The following is a 25,546-nucleotide window of genomic DNA, read 5'->3' as shown; positions in this document are numbered from 1 at the left end:
TAATAGCTTATATTTTTATTATTGTTCTGTGGTTTTCTATAGTTATGTATAATGTCTATAGTATAGTTATATAAGAGCAAGTGTTTTGGAGTTTATATAAATATAACTAGCTGGGGAGTCTTGATCCTGCATTGTCTCATTATCAGTTTTCTTGATCATTTCAGTTTAATAATAGAGTTTTTCTCTGTCTGTGTGGATTCTCGATGGTCATTGCAATCAGTCATGATGATTTATTTTTAAATGATTAAACTGATTAAACACGTTTGGTAACTTGATATATTGGATGTTAGATTTGTGGTAGACTTGTGGTGAAGGTTTGGTTACTGTTTGCTCTGTCTGTGTATGACGTTTGCATCAAGCTGCACAATTATTCTCTACCTATGGAAATATATGATAAATATAGAGGAAACAGCAGCTCCGTCTCTTCTTGTATACAGAGAGGACTCTCCAGACTCTACTACATTTGCTAAGTCATAATTGTTTTTGCACTTAATTGAATGTATATATTGTTACACATTTTACATTGTTGTGTGATCCTGTAGTTTTGCAGCAACTAGTCATTTGTGTATAGATCAGAGTATATTTTTTAATGAGTATTTAGTGTGTTCATCTTCAGAGACAAATGAGATTAACAATCACAGGCATCGTACAGGCTCTTCTTTACTTTGTTTGCCTGGTCTATATAATGACAAATGACATACTTGAAAATATATTTTATGTAATCATTGATTGGGATTATTATATTATTCTCACTGTTGCGTGTTAATATTCTTTTGGAATGACGATTAACTTGTGTGTTGGCCAGGCAATATTTCTCAAAGAATATTTGAAATTTGGCAAAAATGCTGTAAAGCGGTCACTTGCTCATCTAAATAAATCTGTGATCCTGCAGTTAATGAGTATTTAGGGTACGAGTACTGTTTTTCATTGACTGAATGTGTAATAGTGAATTTCATTGTACTGTACACCTGTATATGTATATATGACAAATAAAGTATATCCTTAAGAAGGGCTGGTAAAGCCGCTCAGGTGGCGCAGCTGTAAAAAGTACGCTAACACACCAGAATTGGGGTTTCGAATACATCGTATCTAATCTCAGCTCTGCCTTTCCGACTGGGCTGGGCTGCATGAACAGCGATTGGCTGTTGTTCAGGGTTAGGGGTAAAAAAGTCGGACCATAGGTCCTCATAACTGGTGCGACTGCGGCCCCTGCTGGCTGACTGATGGCGCCTGCACAGGGCTGAGGAATAATGCTGATGGGGGTGTGGCCCTCCGTACACAGTGCCCGTCAATGTATGAACTCGACTCGTGCAGGTGAAAAATGTAGCCTGTACTGACTGTACGTGCCGGAGGCGTCCTCAGTCAGCGGTGAAGGGTCTAATCAGTATAGAGGACGCAATCAGGGTAACTGGACACGACTAGGTTAGGGGAGGAAATTGGGGGAAAAAGTGGGAAAAATATTTAAAAAAAAAAGAAGGACTGGTAAACTGCACATAACAAGAAAAGAGTATGTATACAGGTTAAGTGTCCCTAATAAATTGGTAAAGTGTTTTTACCAGTCACACCTATAGTTACCTAGAATTGTAATCATTGTATTGACATCAATTGTATGTGATAATGTACCTACCGTAAGATGCCCATTTACCTGTTTGAGTTAAAACAGTGCTCAAATTAGCCAGTATGTTTATAATGCACAATTTTATTACAGAATGCACAATAAATACCCTTAAGATGTAAGAATAAATTCTTAAATTCAACAAGAAACTGTGTAAAAAATATATTTCTAAAGTAACACACTGGCCCAAAGCTATACAGCTCGTTTCTTTTAAGAGGCTGTTTTGTCTAAACTGCTTTTTACTTACTGATAATTACCAAACAGGGAAACACAAATGTGCGTCCCTAAATTACAGAATTAAAGCACAAATCTTTTATTATACATATCCATATAACAATAACACCAGTCAGTAATTGTAGAACTACAAAGTGCTTCTATATGGTAAGTGGAGCTGATAAAATGGACAGTGAGTGTAGAAACAAGGAGGTGGTTTTAATGTTATGACTGATCAGTGTAAATAGTTCACACAATAGATTTAATATCGAAGAAATTTAAATTTTCCCAATCACAAAACCCCTTGCTGCTAAAATATTATTACTATTATTATTTGGTAATTAATTACTTCTTGGTTAATTGTGGTTTTAACTTATAGGTGCACCTGTAGTGACCAGTTTGTGGTACGCCCCTGTCTTAGCCATGAGCTCTTCGTGTGTGCCTTTTTCAATGACGACCCCCTGTGACATGACGGCTATAATATCAGCAGACTGAATGGTGGAGAGTCTGTGGGCGATGACGATGCACGTCCGACCTCGCCGAGCTTCATCCAGCGCTGTCTGAACCATCTACATCATACAAAAAATTGTTAACATTCAGTGATTTGAAAGTCATTATGACAACATTACATATTACACCATACACACCCCATACAACCCATTCTGCACTTTACACATTTGAACTATATACACCACACCTGCATAAATACTGCATATAATTCTACAACACCTGTACATCGTGGACTTTATAATAATTATTCATAATTTTAATATTGATATTCTTCATTCCCTTTTCATAACTCTTAAACATCTGTACTGCAGAGATGTTCACGAGTCACAAAATACAAGTCTGAGTCAAGTCATGAGTCTTTAGGCTAGAGTCCGAGTCAAGTCACGAGTCTTTAGGTTAGAGTCTGAGTCAAGTCATGAGTCTTTAGGCTAGAGTCCGAGTCAAGTCACGAGTCTTTAGGTTAGAGTCTGAGTCAAGTCATGAGTCTTTAGGTTAGAGTCTGAGTCAAGTCACGAGTCTTTAGGTTAGAGTCTGAGTTAAGTCACGAGTCTTTAGGTTAGAGTCTGAGTCAAGTCACGAGTCTTTAGGTTAGAGTCTGAGTTAAGTCACGAGTCTTTAGGTTAGAGTCTGAGTCAAGTCACGAGTCTTTAGACTAGACCGAGTCAAGTCACGAGTCTTTAGGTTAGAGTCTGAGTTAAGCCACAAGTCTTTAGGTTAGAGTCTAAGTCAGGTCATGAGTCTTTAGACTAGTCCGAGTCAAGTCACGAGTCTTTAGGTTAGAGTCCGATTCAAGTCACGAGTCTTTAGACTAGTCCGATTCAAGTCACGAGTCTTTAGGCTAGAGTCCGAGTCAAGTCACGAGTCTTTAGGCTAGAGTCCGAGTCAAGTCACGAGTCTTTAGACTAGAGTCCGAGTCAAGTAACGAGTCTTTAGGCTAGAGTCCAAATCAAGTCACAAGTCTTTAGGCTAGAGTCTGAGTCAGGTCACAAGGCTTTAGGCTAGAGTCTGAGTCAAGTCACGAGTCTTTAGGCTAGAGTCTGAGTCAAGTCACGAGCCTTTAGGCTAGAGTTTTAGTCAAGTCACAAGTCTTTAGGTTAGAGTCTAGTCAAGTCACGAGTCTTTAGGTTAGAGTCTGAGTCAAGTCACGAGTCTTTAGGCCAGTTAATGTGACATGACAATAACGTGATCTGATTTGGTGGAATGGTTGCCCACTCTTCTTGTGCCTTCAAATCAGACCCAGTGTTTGGTTTTCTATATGAGCTGCTTGTTTTAGGTCTTGCTACCACATATCAAAGACAGGAAGTGGCGCTAAATATTAGTGTGGATTCAGGTCAATTATTCATTTGCTTTTACAGTAGCGAGGAGTTAGATGGGTACAATTTCCTGTAGCTTGATCTGTTTACGTTTATATGCTAGATGAAGAGAGTCTTTAGTCATTTTTACATACATTTTAAATATTCTACAGCAGGTAATAATAATTATAATAATAATAATAAATCATCATCATCATTGTCGTCATAATAATAAAAGTTAGAAAATATCATCGTACCTTTTCACTCTCTGTGTCCAGGGCAGAGGTGGCCTCATCCAGAAGAAGGATTTTGGGGTTTCTGATGATGGCACGAGCGATAGCTATACGCTGCTTTTGCCCTCTGGATAGTTGAGAACCCTGAGCTCCAACCTGAGTCTCATATTTCTGTAAATGAACCGGTGTGAGTAGAAATAGCTGTAGGTTTTTTGTAAGGTTAAATAAAAGCTGTTAATAATCCACACAATTATTGTTGTGATTAAAATTAGACAAACTTTTATTTACATTTAGTAAGTGCTTCTTTTTGATCATGTTTATGAGGGGTCACAAAACTAGACAAATAGCAGTAATACACCCTGCACAGGGTGCAAACAGGGTGCACTTACTTATTTACCCACAGGGGAAGGACCATTTGCCCAGGGGAAATTTTTAATCAGGCATTTTTGGAAGGGGGGAAACTCAGCACAGTGAACATGCAAACAGAATATCGGACCCACTGTGCTGTTCTGTACTATGATTATAATAATGGATATTTTTATACTCACAGCAGGTAGACTCATCACAAAATCATGCAGATACGCCTTCTTGGATGCCTCGATAACCTCCTCCATGGTGATTAATCGTGAGTTGTCTCCATATTGGATGTTTTCAGCAATAGTACCTTTAAAAAGCACAGGTTCCTGAGATACAATTCCAATCTGAGACCTCAGGAATGGTACATTAATCAGCTGGGACGGGCATCCGTCGATCAGCTGTCGGAATGAAGAAAACGTGGTTATTGAATGGTCATAAATCTTTTACTCTTTTGTTGTCACTGTTTTTATGGTCCAAATGTACTTAAGTCTTTCATTAATATTTTCCAAAAACAGTGCTTAGCAATTAGACTCTAGCCTCTCACCACTTGGCCTTGGTCTGGATCATAAAACCTTTCCAGCAGCTGGACGCTTGTGCTCTTTCCGCATCCACTGCTGCCGACAAAAGCAAGAGTCTGACCAGGACTCACTTCCACCTCCAGTCCCCTCAGTACCTGAATATCAGGCCGGCTCGGATAAGTAAACCTACAGTTCTTAAACTCGATCCTACCCTTGAAGTTAGCCTGCAAGAGACAAAAACATCATCTCAAATTAAATAGTGCAAAAAGTTTGTTTGATGAAAAAGTGAATTTTTAATATTATTGTAAACTAAGACAACATGAGAAACATTTCTTAAACATTAGAATTAAAGAAAATAAAAACAATACGACTCAGGGTAAAACAGCATTTTTAAAAGCATCCTGATTCTCTCATTAAACAATTCTGCACAGGCCGCTCAGGTGGTGCAGTGGTAAAAACACACGCTGGAACACCAGCGCTTGGATCTTGAATACATCGTGTGGAGTCTCAGCTCGGCCACATGAACAATAATTGGCCTGTTGTTCAGATAGGGGTGTGATTAAGCCGGATAGTGACTCTCTCATAACTAATGCAGTTACGACCTCTGATCAGGGTGTGTCTCTCCATACACAGTGCTGATCCGCATATATGCACTCGTCAAGTGTAGGTCACAGCACATGGTTGCTGCCCACGTGTCGGAGGGGGCGTGGGTTAGCTTCATTCTCCTCAATCAAAGCGGGGATCGGCATTGGTGGAGAGGAAGCATGGCGCAATCGGGCAATTGGACGCGTAAAAAAAAAAAGTAAACAATTCCGCATCAGTGCCGATTTTCATTATCAGATTTTTTATGGCTGGATGGAATGTGTCAGGTAAGAGACTCCTTTAATAAAAATGACAGCAATAAAACTCATGAAAGAAGGTGTGCCATGACCCCTGCCTGGCCCAGAGTATTCTAATGGTTTCACTGGTAAGAATACACGCATGTCCAACACTAAATAGTAGATCAAGCTACAGAAACAATTAAAATATAATAAGCTGTGTTTGTCTGAGTAGGGATGATGGCCGAGGTCTTGTGATGGATTGACATCCTGTTCAGTCGTGTGTTACTGCATTGAGTCTATTAAATCCCGGGGAAATCAGATCAATCACCACCCTAACTGAATAAATTGAAAGTCTAAAAGTGACTTGTTCTCTCTAGTGCTATAAGACATCAGGAAAACAAAGCTTAATGGGTCATTCCTACAATTCGGTGCCTTTTGTGTCCCCAGTACTGATCATTGTATTTATGAAGTAAATTTTAAACAATACAATTTTCTAAACATCTTACTGAAATAATGAACACTTTAAAATACTAAACACAATGTTTCCTACCCCCCACCCCAAAATAAAATGACTTTATACATACTGTTTTTATCTCTTAGATAGCAGAGGTTTTCCCATGTCCCCAGTGCTGTACATTCTGATTTAGTGATGATATATGAGGTTTAATCATGAAATCATGATCATGAGTCTTTCAATACTGTTTAAAAAGGTTTTGCTTAAGTTCCTCAGACGCACATTGTACATGGCAAATAAACCGATCAGGCATAACATATGACCACCTTCCTAATATTGTGTTGATCCCCCTTTTGCTGCCCCATACACGACAAACTGTGCTGCTCTGTGTATTCTGACACCTTTCTACCAGAACCAGCATGAACTTCTTCAGCAATCTGAGCTACAGTAGCTCGTCTGTTGGATCAGACCACACGTGCATCAGTGAGCCTTGGCCGCCCATGATCCGTTCACCGGTTTACCACTGTTCCATCCTTGGAGCACTTTTGATAGATACTGACCACTGCAGACCCGGGAACACCCCACAAGAGCTGCAGTTTTGGAGATGCTCTGACCCAGTCGTCTAGCCATCACAATTTGGCCCTCGTCAAACTCGCTCAGATTCTCATGCTCATCCATTTTTCCTGCTTCTAACATCAACTTTGAGGATAAAATGTTCACCTGCTGCCTAATATATCCCCCCCACTAACAGGTGCCGTGATGAAGAGATAATCAGTGTTATTCACTTCACCTGTTATGCCAGGTCGGTGTATAATTTTGCTTTCTTATCAGTACTTTATAGCACATTTTATATGGACCCAGGTATTAAATCATAATTAAAAATATTACATTTATTTATATAGTAAAAATAAAGCCAAACAATGTCCTCCTCAGTATATTTTTTGTCAATCGATTGTCTGTGACATTTCTAAGTACAGATTTCTGGGGTTTTTTGTGTGGTAAAAGTAAAGATACATTAGGGTATGTATTTTCATTACAGAAAAACATGTACACTTTGTTCAGACCTGTCTATTTTTGCTTAAGATACTGACAAGTTTCTTACCAACTGTCGTCCCTCTTGTTGACCAACACTGATTTTTGGCACCCTGTCCAGCATTTTAAAGAACTGGGCAGCAGCAGTTTTGGCTTTTGCATAGTCTGGAGTGAAGGACGAAGCTTTTCCGAGAGCTGTTCCACTGATTACAAGGGCAGAGATGACTCTGGGGGAGTAAAAACAATATTAATTAAATACTAGATACGGAATAAATGATTCATTCTTTAATTAATATACATAATTGATACACCCTTTACATAAGGTACAGTGGGCGGCACGGTGGCTAAGTGGGTATCCCGATCCCCGGAGGTGGGGGGCGGTCCAAATCCCTTCTGTGTGGAGTTTGCATGTTCTCCCTGTGTCTGTGTGGGTTTCCTCCGGTGTTCCGGTTTCCTCCTACAGTCCAATTTGTAATATTATTTATACTGTTGAATTTTTATAGTGTGTATTTGATGTATAATGCTACTGGGATCAATAAAGTATCTATCTATTTATCTGTCTGTCTGTCTATCTATCTATCCAGACGTGCAAGTGAGGTGAATTAGAGACACTAAATTGTCCATGAGTGTGTTTGATATAACCTTGTAAACTGATGAATCTTGTGTAATGAGTAACTACTGTTTCTGTCATGATTGTAACCAAAGTGTAAAACATGATGTTAAATAAACAAACAATAAACAAACATAAGGTACAGGTACATTCAACAATTAAGAGGAAAGAACAAGAATTGGTTTAGAACTTACCGGAAAACAACCACATACTGAAGTCCCTCGTAATTTACCAAATAGCCACCGTATCTAAACGAGGCAGCGTAAGCCATGAAGATAACACACTGGGCAAAAGCAAAACAGATGGCATAAACATTTGCTTTTTTCTTGGCTGCTTTGTAGGGGGCTTTCAGCTGCTGCTCGTACAGATCTACAAACTGCTTCTCTTTAGCTAAACCTGCGATGGTCCTTATGTTGGCCATAGCTTCACTGGACACCTGTAAGATCAAAGCGACAATAACTAAACCACATACATATATATATAATATTTTTCTTTTGTGCATTTTCTCCCCTTTTTCTCCGACTTTTAGCGTGTCCAATTACCCGATTGCATCATGCTTCCTCTCCACTAATGCGATCTCCGCTCTGATTGAGAAGAACGAAGCTAACCAACGCCCCCTCCGACATGTGGGCAGCAGACGTACGCATTTTGTCACCTACACTAGACAAGCTCTGTGTACGGAGAGACACACCCTGATCAATGCACTCCTTCCCCGCCCCTGTGCAGGCACCATCAACCAGCCAGCAAAGGTCGTAGTTGCATCAGTCATGAGAGAGTCCCCATCCGGCTTACCCGATTAATGCCCCACCCCTATATGAACAACAGGCCAATCGAGGCTATTCGAGATCCCAGCTCTGGTGTTCTAGTGTGTGTTTTTACCGCTGTGCCACCTGAGCGGCCTTAATATTTTTAAATTAGTGATAAATAGTTATTTAATGTGAATATTCAGATGTGTTAAGAGCTGAAATAGCTGACATCTTTAAAATCGAATGTGTTTATTTAGTTAAATCAGTATTTTTTAAAGAAGACAGTGGATTTAGAAGGTATTCATATCACTTGACATTTTGCACAATTGTTTTGTAGATTTGATTTTAAGTGGGTGGATGTAATTGCCATTTTGACAACCAATCTACACTTAATTGTCTCATAATAAAGTGAAAACCTGGATCACACTTGAGAACTGTCATATTCAGTCACATATTTTTGGCATTTTTTCCAATCTAGTCATGTCCAGTTACCTGATTGCATTTAGCTAACTCTTTACAGCTGCTAACCTCCAGTCCTGACCGAGGAGAGTTGTGACTAACACACGCCCTCGACACGTGTGCAGGAGGCGAGTCCATATCGGGCTCAGTCTCGCGCCTGGAGAGTCACACACTGATCTCCATGACCCTTCACACCTGATGTGGGGCACCATCGATCAGCCAGCAGAGGTCGTAATTGCCAAGCCAATCATTGTTCGTGTAGGCACCAGTAGAGAAGCTAACATTCGAACTCACGGGTTCGAGATGTCAGCTCTGGTGTTTTACTGCTGCGCCACTTGAGTGCCACTTTTGATGTAATTTAAGTCTGGGCTTTGGCTGGGATACTTGAGGACATTTAAATACTTGCAAATTCAAAGCCACTCCAGTGTTGTTTACCAACACTGTCACCTGAACACCAGCACAGTTTTAAATATAACTTCTACTTTAACTTTGTCTTTAACATCTGCAAGTTAAGTGTAGACTGATGTGTAACAATGGCAATTATACACTGATCAGTCATAACATTAAAACCACCTCCTTGTTTCTACACTCACTTGTGCTGGTATGAGTGGATCAGACACAGCAGCGCTGCTGGAGTTTTTAAATACCGTGTCCACTCACTGTCCACTCTATTAGACACTCCTACCTAGTTGGTCCACCTTGTAGATGTAAAGTCAGAGACGATCGCTCATCTATTGCTGCTGTTTGAGTTGCTCATCTCCTTAACCTTCATCAGTAGTCACATGACACTGCCCATGGGGCGCTGTTGGCTGGATATTTTTTGGTTGGTGGACTATTCTCAGTCCAGCAGTGACAGTGAGGTGTTTAAAAACTCCAGCAGCGCTGCTGTGTCTGATCCACTCATACCTGCTCTGTGGTGGTTCTGTGGGGGGTCCTGACCATTGAAGAACCATGGAGGAACAGATGGACTACAGTCAGTAATTGTAGAACTACAAAGTGCTTCTATATGGTAAGTGGAGCTGATAAAATGGACAGTGAGTGTAGAAACAAGGAGGTGGTTTTAAAGTTATGGCTGATCGGTGTAAGCAGTCTTAACACTTTCTGAATCCACTGTACAATACATTATTCATTAAAAAATATATGAAAATTAGTATTAATACTGCACCTGTCCTGCTGCCTCCATGGCTTTTTTGTCCTCGTTAGCAAACCCAGTCAGCATTTTAGCTTGGAAAACTCCAGAGAGGCCAATCAGAGGAAGAAAGCAAGTGACCACCAGACTAAGCTTCCAGCTGAAGTAATACGCGATGATGAACGAGGCTCCAATATTCGTCAGGGAGTTCACAACCATGCCGATCTGAGAGCCTGTAGCCTGCAGCATACAGGGTTATTTAATATTAATATCAAAACAAGTGATTTCTTAAAAATGCTCTGAGTATAGTGGATTAAAAAATAAATCAAGGAATGACAAACTCAATAGTCATAACATTAAAACCACCTCCTTGTTTCTACACTCACTGTCCATTTTATCAGCTCCACTTACCATATAGAAGCACTTTGTAGTTCTACCATTACAGACTGTAGTCCATCTGTTCCTCTAGATACCTTTGTTAGCCCCTTTTAATGCTGTTCTTCAATGGTCAGGACCCCCACAGAGCAGGTATTATTTAGGTGGTGGATCATTCTCAGCACTGCAGTGACACTGACATGGTGGTGGTGTGTTAGTGTGTGTTGTGCTGGTATGAGTGGATCAGACACAGCAGTGCTGCTGGAGTTTTTAAATACCGTGTCCACTCACTGTCCACTCTATTAGACACTCCTACCTAGCTGGTCCACCTTGTAGATGTAAAGTCAGAGACGATCGCTCATCTATTGTTGCTGTTTGAGTTGCTCATCTGTGATCTTCATCAGTGGTCACAGGACGCTGCCCATGGGGCGCTGTTGGCTGGTTATATTTGGTTGGTGGACTATTCTCAGTCCAGCAGTGACAGTGAGGTGATTAAAAACTCCAGCAGCGCTGCTGTGTCTGATCCACTCATACCAGCACAACACACACTAACACACCACCACCATGTCAGTGTCACTGCAGTGCTGAGAATGATCCACCACCTAAATAATACCTGCTCTGTGGTGGTCCTGTGGCGGTCCTGACCATTGAAGAACAGCATGAAAGGGGGCTAACAAAGCATGCAGAGAAACAGATGGACTACAGTCAGTAATTGTAGAACTACAAAGTGCTTCTATATGGTAAGTGGAGCTGATAAAATGGACAGTGAGTGTAGAAACAAGGAGGTGGTCATATATATTAGCGAAACTTGTCTAAAAACCTATAAGTGTATGAAGAATTCAGACTAACCCCTTGAACCATAGATGCATCAGTAGCCAGTCTGGTGGTTAGAGTTCCAGGACTGTTATTAGGATCATCAAACCATCCGATCTCCTGTTGGAGTATAGCCTGGAAGCCGATCTTCCTCAGCCTGCGAGTCAGAAGCTCTCCAGACTTGGCAAAAGCATAGCCCTGCAAGAAAAGACTGGCCATTGACAACACTCATCTATTTGTTCAGCAATGTAGTCAACTTATCAAGATCACAATGTATTTGAGACCTGTTTTGGAAACACTTGGCACAAGAACAGGGCGTAGGTCCACATTGATTTTAGCTACCACAGGTTCAGGGTGTGATTCTGCCTCGCACCTTGTTTACAGGTGGTCTTAACCAGGGTAAAGTGGGCAATAAAATAATATTATAATATGATGTGTTAAAGCTTACTTGTAGGAACTGTGAGAAGAAACTCAGGAGCCCGACTGCGACAAACAGAACACAAATGCCATCGATCTGCTCTCTCTGCTTATCTAGGTCTGTGATGGCGAACGTCTAGATAAGACAGATAGTGTTACATTTACTTTATTTCTGAGTTTATATCTGAAACGTTGAAAATGTGTCTACATTAAATAAAACGCTCTCACCCCTAGAATCTGGCTGAATAAGAGGGCGTAAATGGGGTTGACCGATCCATTTACGGCTGCTCCCAGAGAGCCGAGGACTATATACGGCCATTCAGGTCGGTTATACTTCAAAATCCGAGCCACCGGGTCCGATTCGGTCAGTTGTTCCGCATCATTAAACGTTTTCTGTAGTAAATAAAAATATAAATAATAAAATCACTAAAAGAACAGATCCAAAATTGTTACAACACATTATCATTTTAGTACTCTTTTGTGCTTTATATATATAGGTTGCCATAATAGAGTAAATGTAGTGATTTACATTATTCAGACATGTGGTGCATTATAGTAACTTAAAATAATACCTTAATTTCATTGTCCGTCTCCATTCCAAAAGTGTCCGCATCAATTTTAAATTCTCCAGATCTGGCATCCATGACACTATTCGGCATTTGAGACTTTGACCGCATTCGTAGAGAGTTCCTACATGAATTTATATAAAGCCATAACATTAAAACCACCTCCTTGTTTCTACACTCACTGTCCATTTTATCAGCTACACTTACCATATAGGAGCACTTTGCAGTTCTACAATTACTGACAGTAGTCCATCTGTTTCTCTGCATGCTTTGTTACCCCCCTTTCACCCTGTTCTTCAATGATCAGGACCCCCACAGAGCAGGTATAATTAAGGTGGTGGATCATTCTCAGCACTGCAGTGACACTGACATGGTGGTGGTGTGTCAGTGTGTGTTGTGCTGGTATGAGTGGATCAGACACAGCAGCGCTGCTGGAGTTTTTAAACACCTCACTCTCACTCTCACTGCTGGACTGAGAATAGTCCACCAACCTAAAATATCCAGCTGACAGCACCCCGTGGGCAGCGTCCTGTGACCACTAATGAAGGTCTAGAAGATGACCGACTCAAACAGCAGCAATAGATGAGCGATCGTCTTTGACTTCACATCTACAAGGTGGACCGACTAGGTAGGAGTGTCTAATAGAGTGGACAGTGAGTGGACACGGTATTTAAAAACTCACTCATACCAGCACAACACACACTGACACACCACCACCATGTCAGTGTCACTGCAGTGCTGAGAATCATCCACCACCTAAATAATACCTGCTCTGTGGTGGTCCTGTGGGGGTCCTGACCATTGAAGAACAGGGTGAAAGCTGGTTAAAACAGTATGTAGAGAAACAGATGGACTACAGTCAGTAATTGTAGAACTACAAAGTGCTTCTATATGGTAAGTGGAGCTGATAAAAATGGACAGTGAGTGTAGAAGCGAGGAGTATTTTAACGTAAATACTGAATACAGAGATTAGTTTTCGCTGTACTTTACCTCAAACTGGATTCATAACTTCCTCGGCTAAAACTTCTTGTTTTCTCCAACTTCTCCTGCTCAGCGATGCTGCTCTTAGATGCTGGAGGTTTATCAGGACAGGAAAGAGAAGAAATGTATTCAATATAGTATCATGTTTACTGTCTACTTAATTCAGTTCAAAGGAAGCTTAACTGACATGACACACAGCTGTATATATCAGCCAAACCAAATGATACTGACACAATCAGTAAGATAGAAGATTGTGTAAACGACATAAAAAACTGGATGTCGTGTAATTTTCTTTTACTTAATTCAGATAAAACTGAGGTTTTACTTGTTGGCTCTAAAGCTGCAAGAGACAAGTTGTCTAACCTGGTGCTAAACTTAAACACGTTCTCTGTTACTCCCAGCCCAGATGTAAAAAACTTAGGTGTCACAATAGATTCAGATCTCTCCTTTGATACACACATTAATAATATTACTAGAGTTGCTTTCTATCATTTGCGTAATATCTCTAAAATAAGAAATATACTATCTGTTAATGACGCCGAAAAACTGATCCATGCGTTTATAACTTCTCGGTTAGATTATTGTAATGCTCTTCTAACTGGATGCTCTGGTAGATCCTTAAACAAACTCCAGTTAGTTCAAAATGCAGCAGCTCGAGTGCTAACTAGAACTAAAAAATTTTATCATATCACTCCTGTTCTATCATCTCTACACTGGCTGCCAGTTAAATTTCGCATTGATTACAAAATACTTTTACTAACCTATAAAGCGCTACATGGTCTGGCTCCACAGTATCTGAGTGAGCTTATTAATTACTACAACCCAGCACGTCCACTTCGTTCACAAAATGCAGGGTTTCTTATAGTTCCTAAAATTAAAAAGACCACAGCTGGTGGAAGAGCGTTTTCTTACAAAGCTCCACAACTTTGGAATAATCTTCCTGCCTCTGTTCGGTATTCGGACACAGTCTCAATGTTTAAGTCTAGACTGAAAACATATTTATTTTCTCAGGCTTTTGATTAGTATAGACAAAGGCGCAGAGCTTGGGGGTTCTTGGTGATAGAAACTTGTGGTGATCAGGGATGTTGGGTTGCTGTCGTTCTGCCTCTCTTGTCCAATCACTCTGGTTTGGGTAGGAGAGGTGGGCGCTGATGTCCTGTGAAAGCCTTCATGACCTTGTTACCTGCTCGCTCTCCCTTTTAGTTATGCTGTAATAATTAGGGCTGCCGGAGTCTAAAACTCTCTGTAAAACTGTTTGTCAACCAGCATTGTACATTATTAACTACATTCTCTGTTGTTTTACCCCGAGGGCATTCTGATGGAAACCTGTTTACCCGCCGAGGTTAAGGATTAAAGTTGAGACTGCCGGGACAACGATGCTGCTCCTGTCAGATGTGACGGGTCTGGAGTAATTGCAACGACAAGAAATCACTACAGACTTTATTGAAGACTAGAGCGGATAACAACTCTATTATTATTTAATTGTTTATTTATCTATTTATTACCACTGTATGACTTTTAGATCATTCAATTCTGTGTTTGTATGATTTGTGTAAATTGTGTATTTATTTAAAGTATCCTCCAGGCCACCCAAGAAGGATGGGCCCTGTTGAGTCTGGTTCCTCTCAAGGTTTCTTCCTGTAATTTTCAGGGAGTTTTTCCTTGCCACAGTCGCCCTCGGCTTGCTCAACAGGGGTTTTTGTATCTGTTGGTCTTGGATTTTGTAAAGTTGCTTTGAGACAATGTATATTGTAAAAAGCGCTATATAAATAAAGTTGACTTGACTTGACTTGACTTGACATGACAAATAAGGGCATTCATATTGCCAAAGCTTAGTTACAGTTTTAGGAAAAATAATTAAATGAAGAATAATAATAAGAAATAACAATGCAATAGTACAATATGTACAAAATGGTTACAGATATGCAAAAATAAAATAAAAAAATAATTAAAAATCAGTGCAAATAGTAACAGCAATAAATAGGGTCACAGGTTGGTCATACTTTTTGTAGGTAGTAATAAGAATAGAACGTATTATAAAATCTAATTTATTTTTTTTAGGGGGGGGGCTCCTAACAAGCTCCTTCAGTACCAGACTCCTCCACCCCCTGTGTAAGAAGGAGCGCTACTGCAGGTCCTTTATTCTTGCAGCCATCAGGGCTTTCAATAATAACATGTAATATATCACACACGTCTACACTTACACCTCTATAGTGCAATAAAAAAAGTACAGTATATTATATTTTTAATGTATATATTATATTTCCCAATAATATACAACGATCAGCCATAACATTAAAACCACCTCCTTGTTTCTACACTCACTGTCCATTTTATCAGCTCCACTTACCATATAGAAGCACTTTGTAGTTCTACTGACTGTAGTCCATCTGTTCCTCTACATATGTTTTTAACCTGCTTTCACCCTGTTCTTCAATGGTCACTGCAGTGACACTGACATGATGGTGGTGTGTGTTAGCGTGTGTTGTGCTGGTATGAGTGAGTTCTTAAATACCGTGTCCACTCACTGTCCACTCTATTAGACACTCCTACCTAGTTGGTCCACCTTGTAGATGTAAAGTCAGAGACGATCGCTCATCTATTGCTGCTGTTTGAGTCGTTCATCTTCTAGACCTTCATCAGTGGTCACAGGACGCTGCCCACGGGGCGCTGTTGGCTGGGTATTTTTGGTTGGTGGACTATTCTCAGTCCAGCAGTGAGAGTGAGGTGTTTAAAAGCTCCAGCAGCGCTGCTGTGTCTGATCCACTCATACCAGCACAACACACACTAACACACCACCACCATGTCAGTGTCACTGCAGTGCTGAGAATGATCCACCACCTAAATAATACCTGCTCTGTGGTGGTCCTGTGGGGGTCCTGACCATTGAAGAACAGGGTGAAAGGGGGGTAACAAAGCATGCAGAGAAACAGATGGACTACAGTCAGTAATTGTAGAACTACAAAGTGCTTCTATATGGTAAGTGGAGCTGATAACATGGACAGTGAGTTTAGAAACAAGGAGGTGGTTTTAATGTTATGGCTGATGGGTTTTATACTGCTGTAACAAGTTAGTTTCCCCAAAGGGATCAATAAAGTTTTATCTTATATAATTTTATCACTTGTGTGTGTGTGTGTGTGTTTACTCACTGTTGTTTGTTGCAGGATTTGATGCATCATTCCCTTGATTCTGGAGTGTAACCAGCATGAAATAAATGCCTTGTCTGTCCATTAGCTCACTATGTACGCCCCTCTCCACAGCACGACCGTGCTCGAAGCCCACAATCACATGAGCGTTACGGATTGTGGACAGACGATGGGCTATAGTGATAGTCGTTCTTCCCACGCGAGCCTGGCAAAAAAGAGCGTCAGTTATTCAAAAACGACTTCACATCATAAACCAGAGTCATTATGTTATCAATAAATGTTGATGCCACCTTGTCCAGAGCCTCCTGCACTACAGCTTCACTCTCATTGTCCAAAGCTGAGGTGGCCATATCCAGCAGAAGGATTTTGGGATTTCGGACCAGTGCTCGAGCGATGGCAATCCTTTGCTTCTGCCCACCGCTCATCTGACCTCCACCCTCGCCAACCAGTGTATCAAATTTCTGTATTGTCATAAAGAATGTGCTCTAATAATCCAATAATTGTTCAATTAAATCTCATCTTGTCAAACACCTTGTTGCAAACCAAGGTGCTGACCTTTATCCCTGTGATTATCTGCAAATAAAATGCTTAACTTCTATTTTAAATGAGGTATTGTGTACGTACCTGTGGCAGGTCCATGATGAAGTTATACGCATTGGCTTCTTTGGAAGCCTGAACGATCTCTTCCATGGTCACTCCGGCACGGCCGTAACGGATGTTCTCTGCAATAGTCGTGGCAAAGAGAACCGGTTCCTGTTCTACGATGCCTATTAAAGAACGCAGCCACTGAATGTTCAGACTTCTAATGTCATGGTCGTCCAGGGTGACCTAAGAATGATGAATCAATCTGTTATTAACCCGGTAATTATACTTACATATTTTTAAATAATGTGTGCATTAAATTATACATTAGAGATATTATTACCATTCCTTTTTGAGGGTCATAAAACCTCTGAATGAGCTGGACTGCAGTACTCTTTCCAGATCCACTCGGTCCAACAAATGCTGTAGTCTCCCCAGCTTTAACCAACAAGTCTAAATCATCTAAAATCTACAAATAACAAACGCAAATGTATAAAAAACACTCTACTTTACACCAATCAGCCATAACATTAAAACCACCTTCTTGTGAAGAAGCACTTTGTAGTTCTACAATTACTGACTGTAGTCCATCTGTTTCTCTACATGCTTTGTTAGCCCCCTTTCATGCTGTTCTTCAATGGTCAGGACCCCCACAGGACCACCACAGAGCAGGTATTATTTAGGTGGTGGATCATTCTCAGCACTGCAGTGACACTGACATGGTGGTGGTGTGTTAGTGTGTGTTGTGCTGGTATGAGTGGATCAGACACAGCAGCGCTGATGGAGTTTTTAAACACCTCACTGTCACTGTTAGACTGAGAATAATCCACCACCCTAAAACATACAGCCATCAGTGCCCAGTGGGCAGCGTCCTGTGACCACTGATGAAGGTCCAGAAGATGACCAACTAAAACAGCAGCAATAGATGAGCGATCGTCTTTGACTTTACATCTATAAGGTGGACCAACTAGGTAGGAGTGTCTAATAGAGTGGACAGTGAGTGGACATGATATTTAAACACTGAGAATGATCCACCACCTAAATAATACCTGCTCTGTGATGGTCCTGTGGGGGTCGTGACCATTGAAGAACAGGGTGAAAGGGGGCTAACAAAGCATGTAGAGAAACAGATGGACTACAGTCAGTAATTGTAGAACAACAAAGTGCTTCTATATGGTAAGTGGAGCTGATAACATGGACAGTGAGTGTAGAAACCAGGAGGTGGTTTTAATGTTATGGCTGATCTGTGTATATACAACTATTTAAAACAGCAGGTAAATGTACTAACCTTCACTTCAGGCCTGGAGGGATAGTTAAAACCAACGCTGTGGAATTTAATGTCACCTTTGACTTTCTCTAATTTGTGTCCTTCCTCTGAGAAACAATCAATTTCTGGTTCCTGGATGAACAAAAGAATCTGCAGTCATTTAACCGTCTTTTGTCTTGTTGTGAGTGAGCTGTTGGTCTGAGTTTTACCCTGTCAATGGTGTCAAAAATGCTTTTGGCTGCAGCACGACCCGAAGCGAAGGCCTCCAGACACGGGGAAGCCTGGCCCAGGTTCATGGCTCCCATCAGGACACCAAAGAACACCTGAAGGTAAAATAAACCACATCACCACCCATCAATCTACACTTGAATATCCATAACGAGTCGCTGAAAACATGCTATTAAAGAAAAATTAATTAAAGTTAATTAAAGATCAAAACCTGAAAACATTCTATTAAAGAAAAATTCATTAAAGTTAATTAAAGATCAAAACCTGAAATCTGACTGTATAAACTGTTCATACCTGGATGAGGGTACCGGGTGTGAGCTCTTTGGTGTCAATGACGAGCTTGGAGCCGTACCAGAACGCCAGGGCATAACAGAGGAAAATAATGCACCACAGGTAACCCTGGAAAACTCCAATGATCATCCCTTTCTTCACCCCCCAGCTCTGGGCCTCCTCAAGGTTCTTGTCGTATCTGAAGATAAATCAAACTATTTTATACACCGACCAGGCATAACATTATGACAGTTAAAGTGAATAACGCTGATTATTTCTATTATTAGGCAAGTGAACTTTTTATCCTCAAAGTTGATGTTAGAAGCAGGAAAAATGGGGGAGCGTGAGGATCTGAGCGAGTTTGACGAGGGCCAGATTGTGATGGCTAGATCACTGGGTCAGAGCATCTCCAAACCTGCAGCTCTTGTGGGGTGTTCCCGGTCTGCAGTGGTCAGTATCTATCAAAAGTGCTCCAAGGAAGGAACACGGTCATGGGCGGCCAAGGCTCATTGATGGCCCGTGTGGTCCGATCCAACACACGAGCTACTGTAGCTCAAATAGCTGAGGAAGTTAATGCTGGTTCTGATAGGAAGGTGTCAGAATACACAGTGTGTCACAGTTTGTTGCGTATGGGGCAGCAAAAGGGGGACCAACACAATATTAGGAAGGTGGTCATAATGTTATGTCTGATCGGTGTATATTACAGTTATGATACGTTTATGTGATGAGTTATATAAAAAAGATTGGGCATCTCACATTGTAGTGCCCATGTTTATTAAATTTAAAGTACAAATGAGTTCAAACATTCTCCACAAGACAGCTAATTTAAATAGTACATGTCTGCAAACTGTAGTAGAAAATTTATTTATGTTATAAAGTAAAACAAATGTTGAAATGTGAAGTTTTACATGTCACTTTAATGCTTTCCCCGCCTTTTTCTCCCAATTCAGCATAGCCAATCCGCTGCAGGGGACCCAACGGCGTCCAAGGAGGGTGAATATTCGCCTAATACACGCTCCCTCTGACGTGTGCGCAGTCCACCAATTCCTTCATTCACTCATACATACGTTGGATTTGCACATGAGGTCGGCTTAGCGTACGGAGAGCCACGCCCCGATCTCTGCACTCCTCCACTTTCTGTACAGGCACCCTGGGCAACCAGGGTCCTTACACAGCGCTGATAACCGACCACTTAATCCAGTCTTTTCCCAGACAATTTTGTCTGCTTTGGCAGCGCCAATTGTGCCTGCTAGAGGGCGCCCAGCTGACCGGTAGCAGAGCTGAGATTTTAATCTCGGTGCTGGTGTGCAAGCGGATTATCGGTGCCTTCTGGGCGCCTTACATGTCACATTTTTATATTAATTAAAAAAAAATGTTGAATTCCGGTAATTAGCAGTAATTGTGCATTAAAATGTGCAGACGTTTGTATCCTATAAAAATGCACTATTTTTTTTTTTAACAAAACATGGAATTTGACCTGGCAAGTCTAAACCTTTTTCAGTTGTTTGTCAGTAAATGGATAACTGCAGATTTATTTTGAGTTAAACCTAAAAGACAGACAGATCAGAGCAAACCTCTCTGTTTCTTTATTCTCTCCTCCAAATGCTGTGACTGTTCTGATAGAAGACAGGACTTCATCAGCTATGGCTCCAGCTTTAGCGTAAGCCAGCAGCTCTCGACCCGTCAGCCTCGCAACCGCCTAGAAACAAACACAAAACGTCTGTTATTTACACTGTAATGTTGACTAGTGTCCATCCTCTGCTACCTCCACTTTATTGTAGGCGCCATGGCTTATTTGGTTAAAGCACCTGTCTAGTTTGTTTGTTTATTAGGATTTTAAAGTCATGTTTTACACTTTGGTTACATTCATGACAGGGCAGGTAGTTACTCATTACACAAGATTCATCAGTTCACAAGTTTAATATCGAACACGCTCATGGACAATTCAGTATCTCCAGTTCACCTCACTTGCACATCTTTGGACTGGAAACCGGAGCACCTGGAGGAAACACGGGAAGAACATGCAAACTCCACACAGAAACGACCTGGACCGCTCCATCTGGGGATCGAACCCAGGACCTTCTTGCTGTGAGGCGACAGTGCTACCCACTTACCCACCGTGCCGCCGCCTGTCTAGTAAACAAGAGATCCTGGGTTCGAATCCAGGCGGTGCCTTTAGGGACAGTGGTAGACTAGTAAAGAGGGCTTTGGGCTATCAACTGAAAAGTGGGGAGTTTGAATCCCAGCTCTGCCATGCAGCCTCTGTTGCGCACTTGAGCAAGGCCCTTAACCCTGTCTGCTCCAGGGACGCCGTACGATGGCTGACCCTGCGCTCTGACCCCAGCTTCCAAACAAGTTGGGATACGCTAAGAAAGAATTTTATCGTACTGTACACCTGTACATGTATATATGACAAATAAAGGCATTTTATTCTATTTTTCTAGTGAAAAAAGTTAAATGGGAAGCGGTAACAGCTGAATCACTGACCATGGCCATGAGTCCTGCTGCCAGTCCAATGAGAGGACTCACTGCGATCACCACCAGAGTCAACTTCCACCCTCCAACAAACCCCACCAGAAATCCAAAAATGAATGTAGAGATCCTCTCAATGAAAATAGCCACCTGATCAGCTATCGCGTTGTTGATTTTATTAATGTCACTGTTTACAAAGAGAGAAAAATGTACAATCAAATATATGGTAGGATGTATAGAGGAATTGTTTTAATGTATTTACATTACTGTAAATACACTGATCAGCCATAATATTAAAACTGCACTTTGTAGTTCTACAATTACTGACTGTAGTCCATCTGTTTCTCTGCATGCTTTGTTAGCCCCCTTTCATGCTGTTCTTCAATGGTCAGGACCCCCACAGGACCACCACAGTGCAGGTATTATTTAGGTGGTGGATCATTCTCAGCACTGCAGTGACACTGACATGGTGGTGGTGTGTTAGTGTGTGTTGTGCTGGTATGAGTGGATCAGACACAGCAGCGCTGCTGGAGTTTTTAAACACCTCACTGTCACTGCTGGACTGAGAATAGTCCACCAACTAAAAATATCCAGCCAACAGCGCCCCGTGGGCAGCGTCCTGTGACCACTGATGAAGGTCTAGAAGATGAACGACTCAAACAGCAGCAATAGATGAGCGATCGTCTCTGACTTTACATCTACAAGGTGGACCAACTAGGTAGGAGTGTCTAATAGAGTGGACAGAGAGTGGACACGGTATTTAAAAACTCACTCATACCAGCACAACACACACTAACACACCACAACCCAAATAATACCTGCTCTGTGGTGGTCCTGTGGGGGTCCTGACCATTGAAGAACAGGGTGAAAGCAGGTTAAAAAGGTATGTAGAGAAACAGATGGACTACAGTCAGTAATTGTAGAACTACAAAGTGCTTCTATATGGTAAGTGGAGCTGATAAAATGGACAGTGAGTGTAGAAACAAGGAGGTGGTTTTAATGTTATGGCTGATCGGTGTACGTTTATTCATGTACTCATTTTATTGGCAAAAATTACTCAGATATTCTAGTGTTCAGCTCTCCGACAGAATTGCAGTCGAACCAGCCGATCTCCATGCTCATGATCTTCCTAAAGTACGTTTGTCGAATCTTTTGAGTCTGTCTTGCAGCTGCAGAAACCCACAGAGCAATCTGAAATCGAAAAAAGAGCAACAAATGCTTACAGTTTAAAAATCATTTAATCAATTATTAACTGGTAATATTGATGAATAATAATAAAATATAAAGTTTGTCTTACGTGTACCTGAAAATAACTAACGATCAGCACTCCCACTCCAATGCCAACATAGTAGTAAGCAAACATGGTCATCTGTGCCTCAATATCCACACTGTGTTGAAAAAAAACCCCCAAATATTCAGTATTTAATGGATATAAATGCCTTTTCTATACATCAGTTATAGACACCCAATCAACCAAAATAATGACATTATGACCACCTTCCTAATATTGTGTTGGTCCCCCTTTTGCTGCCCCATACACAACAAACTGTGCTGCTCTGTGTATTCTGACACCTTTCTATCAGAAACAGCATGAACTTCTTCAGCACTCTGAGCTACAGTAGCTCGTCTGTTGGGTCGGACCACACGTGCATCAGTGAGCCTCGGCTGCCCATGACCCTGACACCGGTTTACCACTGTTACTTACTTGGACCACTTTTCATAGATACTGACCACTGCTGACCGGGAACACCCCACAAGAGCTGCAGTTTTGGAGATGCTCTGACCCAGTCGTCTAGCCGTCACAATCTGGCCCTCGTCAAACTCGCTCAGATCCTCATGCTCGTCCATTTTTCCTGCTTCTAACATCAACTTTGAGGATAAAATGTTCACTTGCTGTGTAATATATCCCCCCCCACTAACAGGTGACGTGATGAAGAGATAATCAGTGTTATTCACGTCACCTGTCAGTGGTCATAATGTTATGCCTGGTCGGTGTAAAATCGCAAGCGTCAAATTCTGTGACCTCAGTGTCACTTTTTGTAATTCCTATTTATGTATACGGATGTTTTCTGCATATTTAGTGTGGACACACACACCAGGATTATGTGGCTACACTGTTTCTTAGTTCATCTTGTATTTCTTGTAAGGACGGTATTACAAGTGATGTGTTGACCACCGCCGACCACTGATGATTCATTACTGCTGTTTTTACATTTACATTTTCAGCATTTAGCAGACTGTTGCAGTATTTCGTCTAAGCAATTGAGGGTTAAGAGCTTTGCTCAAGGGCCCAACACTGGAACCTGGCAATGGTGGGGCTTGAACCGGCAACCTTTTGATTACTAGTCCAGTTCCTTAACTGCTAGGCTACAACTGTTTTTGCTCAGGTTCTTTTGCTTTTAGTTGTAAATGGTTGACAGGTGGGTAAACAGGACCATATGTGTCACTGGTTTGATTATGGGCCCTCATCAAGGGCATCAGTTTTTCTGGTTGAGGACCTGTGTTTCTGTGGTGTAACAGCAGCAATTCGTTCGGCATTTTGGCACCAGTGCCGGCCAAAAAAGTGCAGATAAAAGCAATTTGTGTGTCCTAGAAATCTGATAAAGTTTGAGAGGATCTACCATGAATAATGGGATAAACTGCCCAAATCCAGGTGTGTAATGCTAAAGACATATTCAACTTGACTTGCAGGTGTAATTCCTACAAGCTGGCATCGATTAAAGAGTTTAAATAGTTTTTTAATGAAGACATAGACAGGTTTTCATTTCATCATTATTTTTATCCAAAGTGACTTACATTACAGTTACAGTATACAGTCTAAGCAACTGAGGGTTAAGGGCCTCGCTCAAGGGCCCAACAGTGGCAACCTGGCAGTAATGGGGCTTGAACCAGTGACCTTTTAATTACTAGTCCAGTACCTTAACCCCTAGGCTACATTATGACTCATTAGTAGACTGATGAATACTTTCTGAATTTACCGTATTCATTTCACGTCACACTTTGGAAACGCTCAGCCTCTGTCATAACAAATCTGCTTAACCATCATAACCAGAAGTTAAACCATACATGACTTACCCACATGACACAGTGGTATTATCATCCAGCTCCACGACAGTCCCATTAATCCAGGTCACTATGTTATCGATGCAGGTTTTGTTGGGATCGGCCAGTTCCTGAATTTCCAGTTCGTACGCCACAAAAGTGTTGGTCATCATGCTATAGACCAGCAGCATGAGAGGGGAGGCGGCACCGTGGACGAGGGCACACAAACCTCCTATCACCATCATAAAGATTTCCTTCTGAGTAGCAAACCGGAACAGTTGGAAAAATCCCACGCCGAGTATTTTCTCCTTCTCTTTCTTACTTGCAGTCCTATGATATGAGATTATAATGCAGCTGTTATTAATCTCTGACAGAGCTGATACAGATTTATTTACAGTATTTACACATTATAATTAGATCCACACTCACCTTTTTTCTGTGGCTGTGGAAAAAGTTATAAAAAAGTACAGGTTACATTCATGATTACTGTGCAAAACGTTTTCATTTAATATGGTTTCATAGATATGCAGCTCCACTTACCATATAGAAGCACTTTGTAGTTCTACAATTACTGACTGTAGTTCATCTGTTTCTCTACATGCTTTGTTACCCCTTTTCATCCTGTTCTTCAATGGTCAGGACCCCCACAGGACCACCACAGAGCAGGTATTATTTAGGTGGTGGATCATTCTCAGCACTGCAGTGACACTGACATGGTGGTGGTGTGTTAGTAGTGTGTGTTGTGCTGGTATGAGTGGATCAGACACAGCAGCTCACTGTCACTGCTGGACTGAGAATAGTCCACCAACCAAAAATATCCAGCCAACAGCTCCCCATGGGCAGCGTCCTGTCACCACTGATGAAGGTCTAGAAGATGACCGACTCAAATAGTAGCAATAGATGAGCGATCGTCTCTGACTTTACATCTACAAGGTGAACCAACTAGGTAGGAGTGTCTAATAGAGTGGACAGTGAGTGGACACGGTATTTAAAAACTCCAGCAGCGCTGCTGTGTCTGATCCACTCATACCAGCACAACACACACTAACACACCAGCACCATGTCAGTGTCACTGCAGTGCTGAGAATGATCCACCACCTAAATAATACCTGCTCTGTGGTGGTCCTGTGGGGGTCCTGACCATTGAAGAACAGGGTGAAAGCAAGTTTAAAAAGTATGTAGAGAAACAGATGGACTACAGTTAGTAATTGTAGAACTACAAAGTGCTTCTATATGGTAAGTGGAGCTGATAAAATGGACAGTGAGTGTAGAAACAAGGAGGTGGTTTTAATGTTATGGCTGATCGGTGTATCATAAAAAAGTAGGTGCAAGCCGTACCTTCATCTTTGGATGAGTCTTGACTTTGCTCATTTGTTTTCTGATGGTTTTCCTTCATAT

At 41.3% G+C, this 25,546-nt stretch overlaps 1 protein-coding gene across 1 annotated transcript; it reads right to left on the bottom strand.

Annotated features, from left to right (window-relative positions):
* Positions 1–2,196: 2,196 nt before the first annotated feature.
* On the bottom strand, positions 2,197–25,544 carry abcb11a (ATP-binding cassette, sub-family B (MDR/TAP), member 11a). Its single transcript, XM_063006648.1, has 27 exons — positions 25,487–25,544; positions 24,578–24,590; positions 24,182–24,478; positions 23,811–23,813; positions 22,410–22,494; positions 22,164–22,297; positions 21,122–21,293; positions 20,209–20,333; positions 18,659–18,833; positions 18,346–18,459; positions 18,158–18,268; positions 17,213–17,338; positions 16,912–17,115; positions 16,578–16,748; positions 16,291–16,492; positions 13,151–13,232; positions 12,167–12,284; positions 11,823–11,987; positions 11,626–11,730; positions 11,214–11,375; positions 10,026–10,229; positions 7,850–8,091; positions 7,116–7,272; positions 4,765–4,962; positions 4,412–4,618; positions 3,888–4,034; positions 2,197–2,397 (listed from the first exon to the last, which is right to left on the bottom strand). The coding sequence occupies exons 1-27, from the start codon at positions 25,542–25,544 to the stop codon at positions 2,197–2,199; spliced, it is 3,978 nt and encodes a 1,325-aa protein (XP_062862718.1).
* Positions 25,545–25,546: the final 2 nt, after the last annotated feature.

Source organism: Trichomycterus rosablanca, chromosome 12, assembly GCF_030014385.1.
Source record: "Trichomycterus rosablanca isolate fTriRos1 chromosome 12, fTriRos1.hap1, whole genome shotgun sequence".
NCBI classification, from domain to species: domain Eukaryota; kingdom Metazoa; phylum Chordata; class Actinopteri; order Siluriformes; family Trichomycteridae; genus Trichomycterus; species Trichomycterus rosablanca.
The sequence above is the reverse complement of the archived record's forward strand: the minus strand, read 5'-3'. Positions and strand labels throughout refer to the sequence as shown.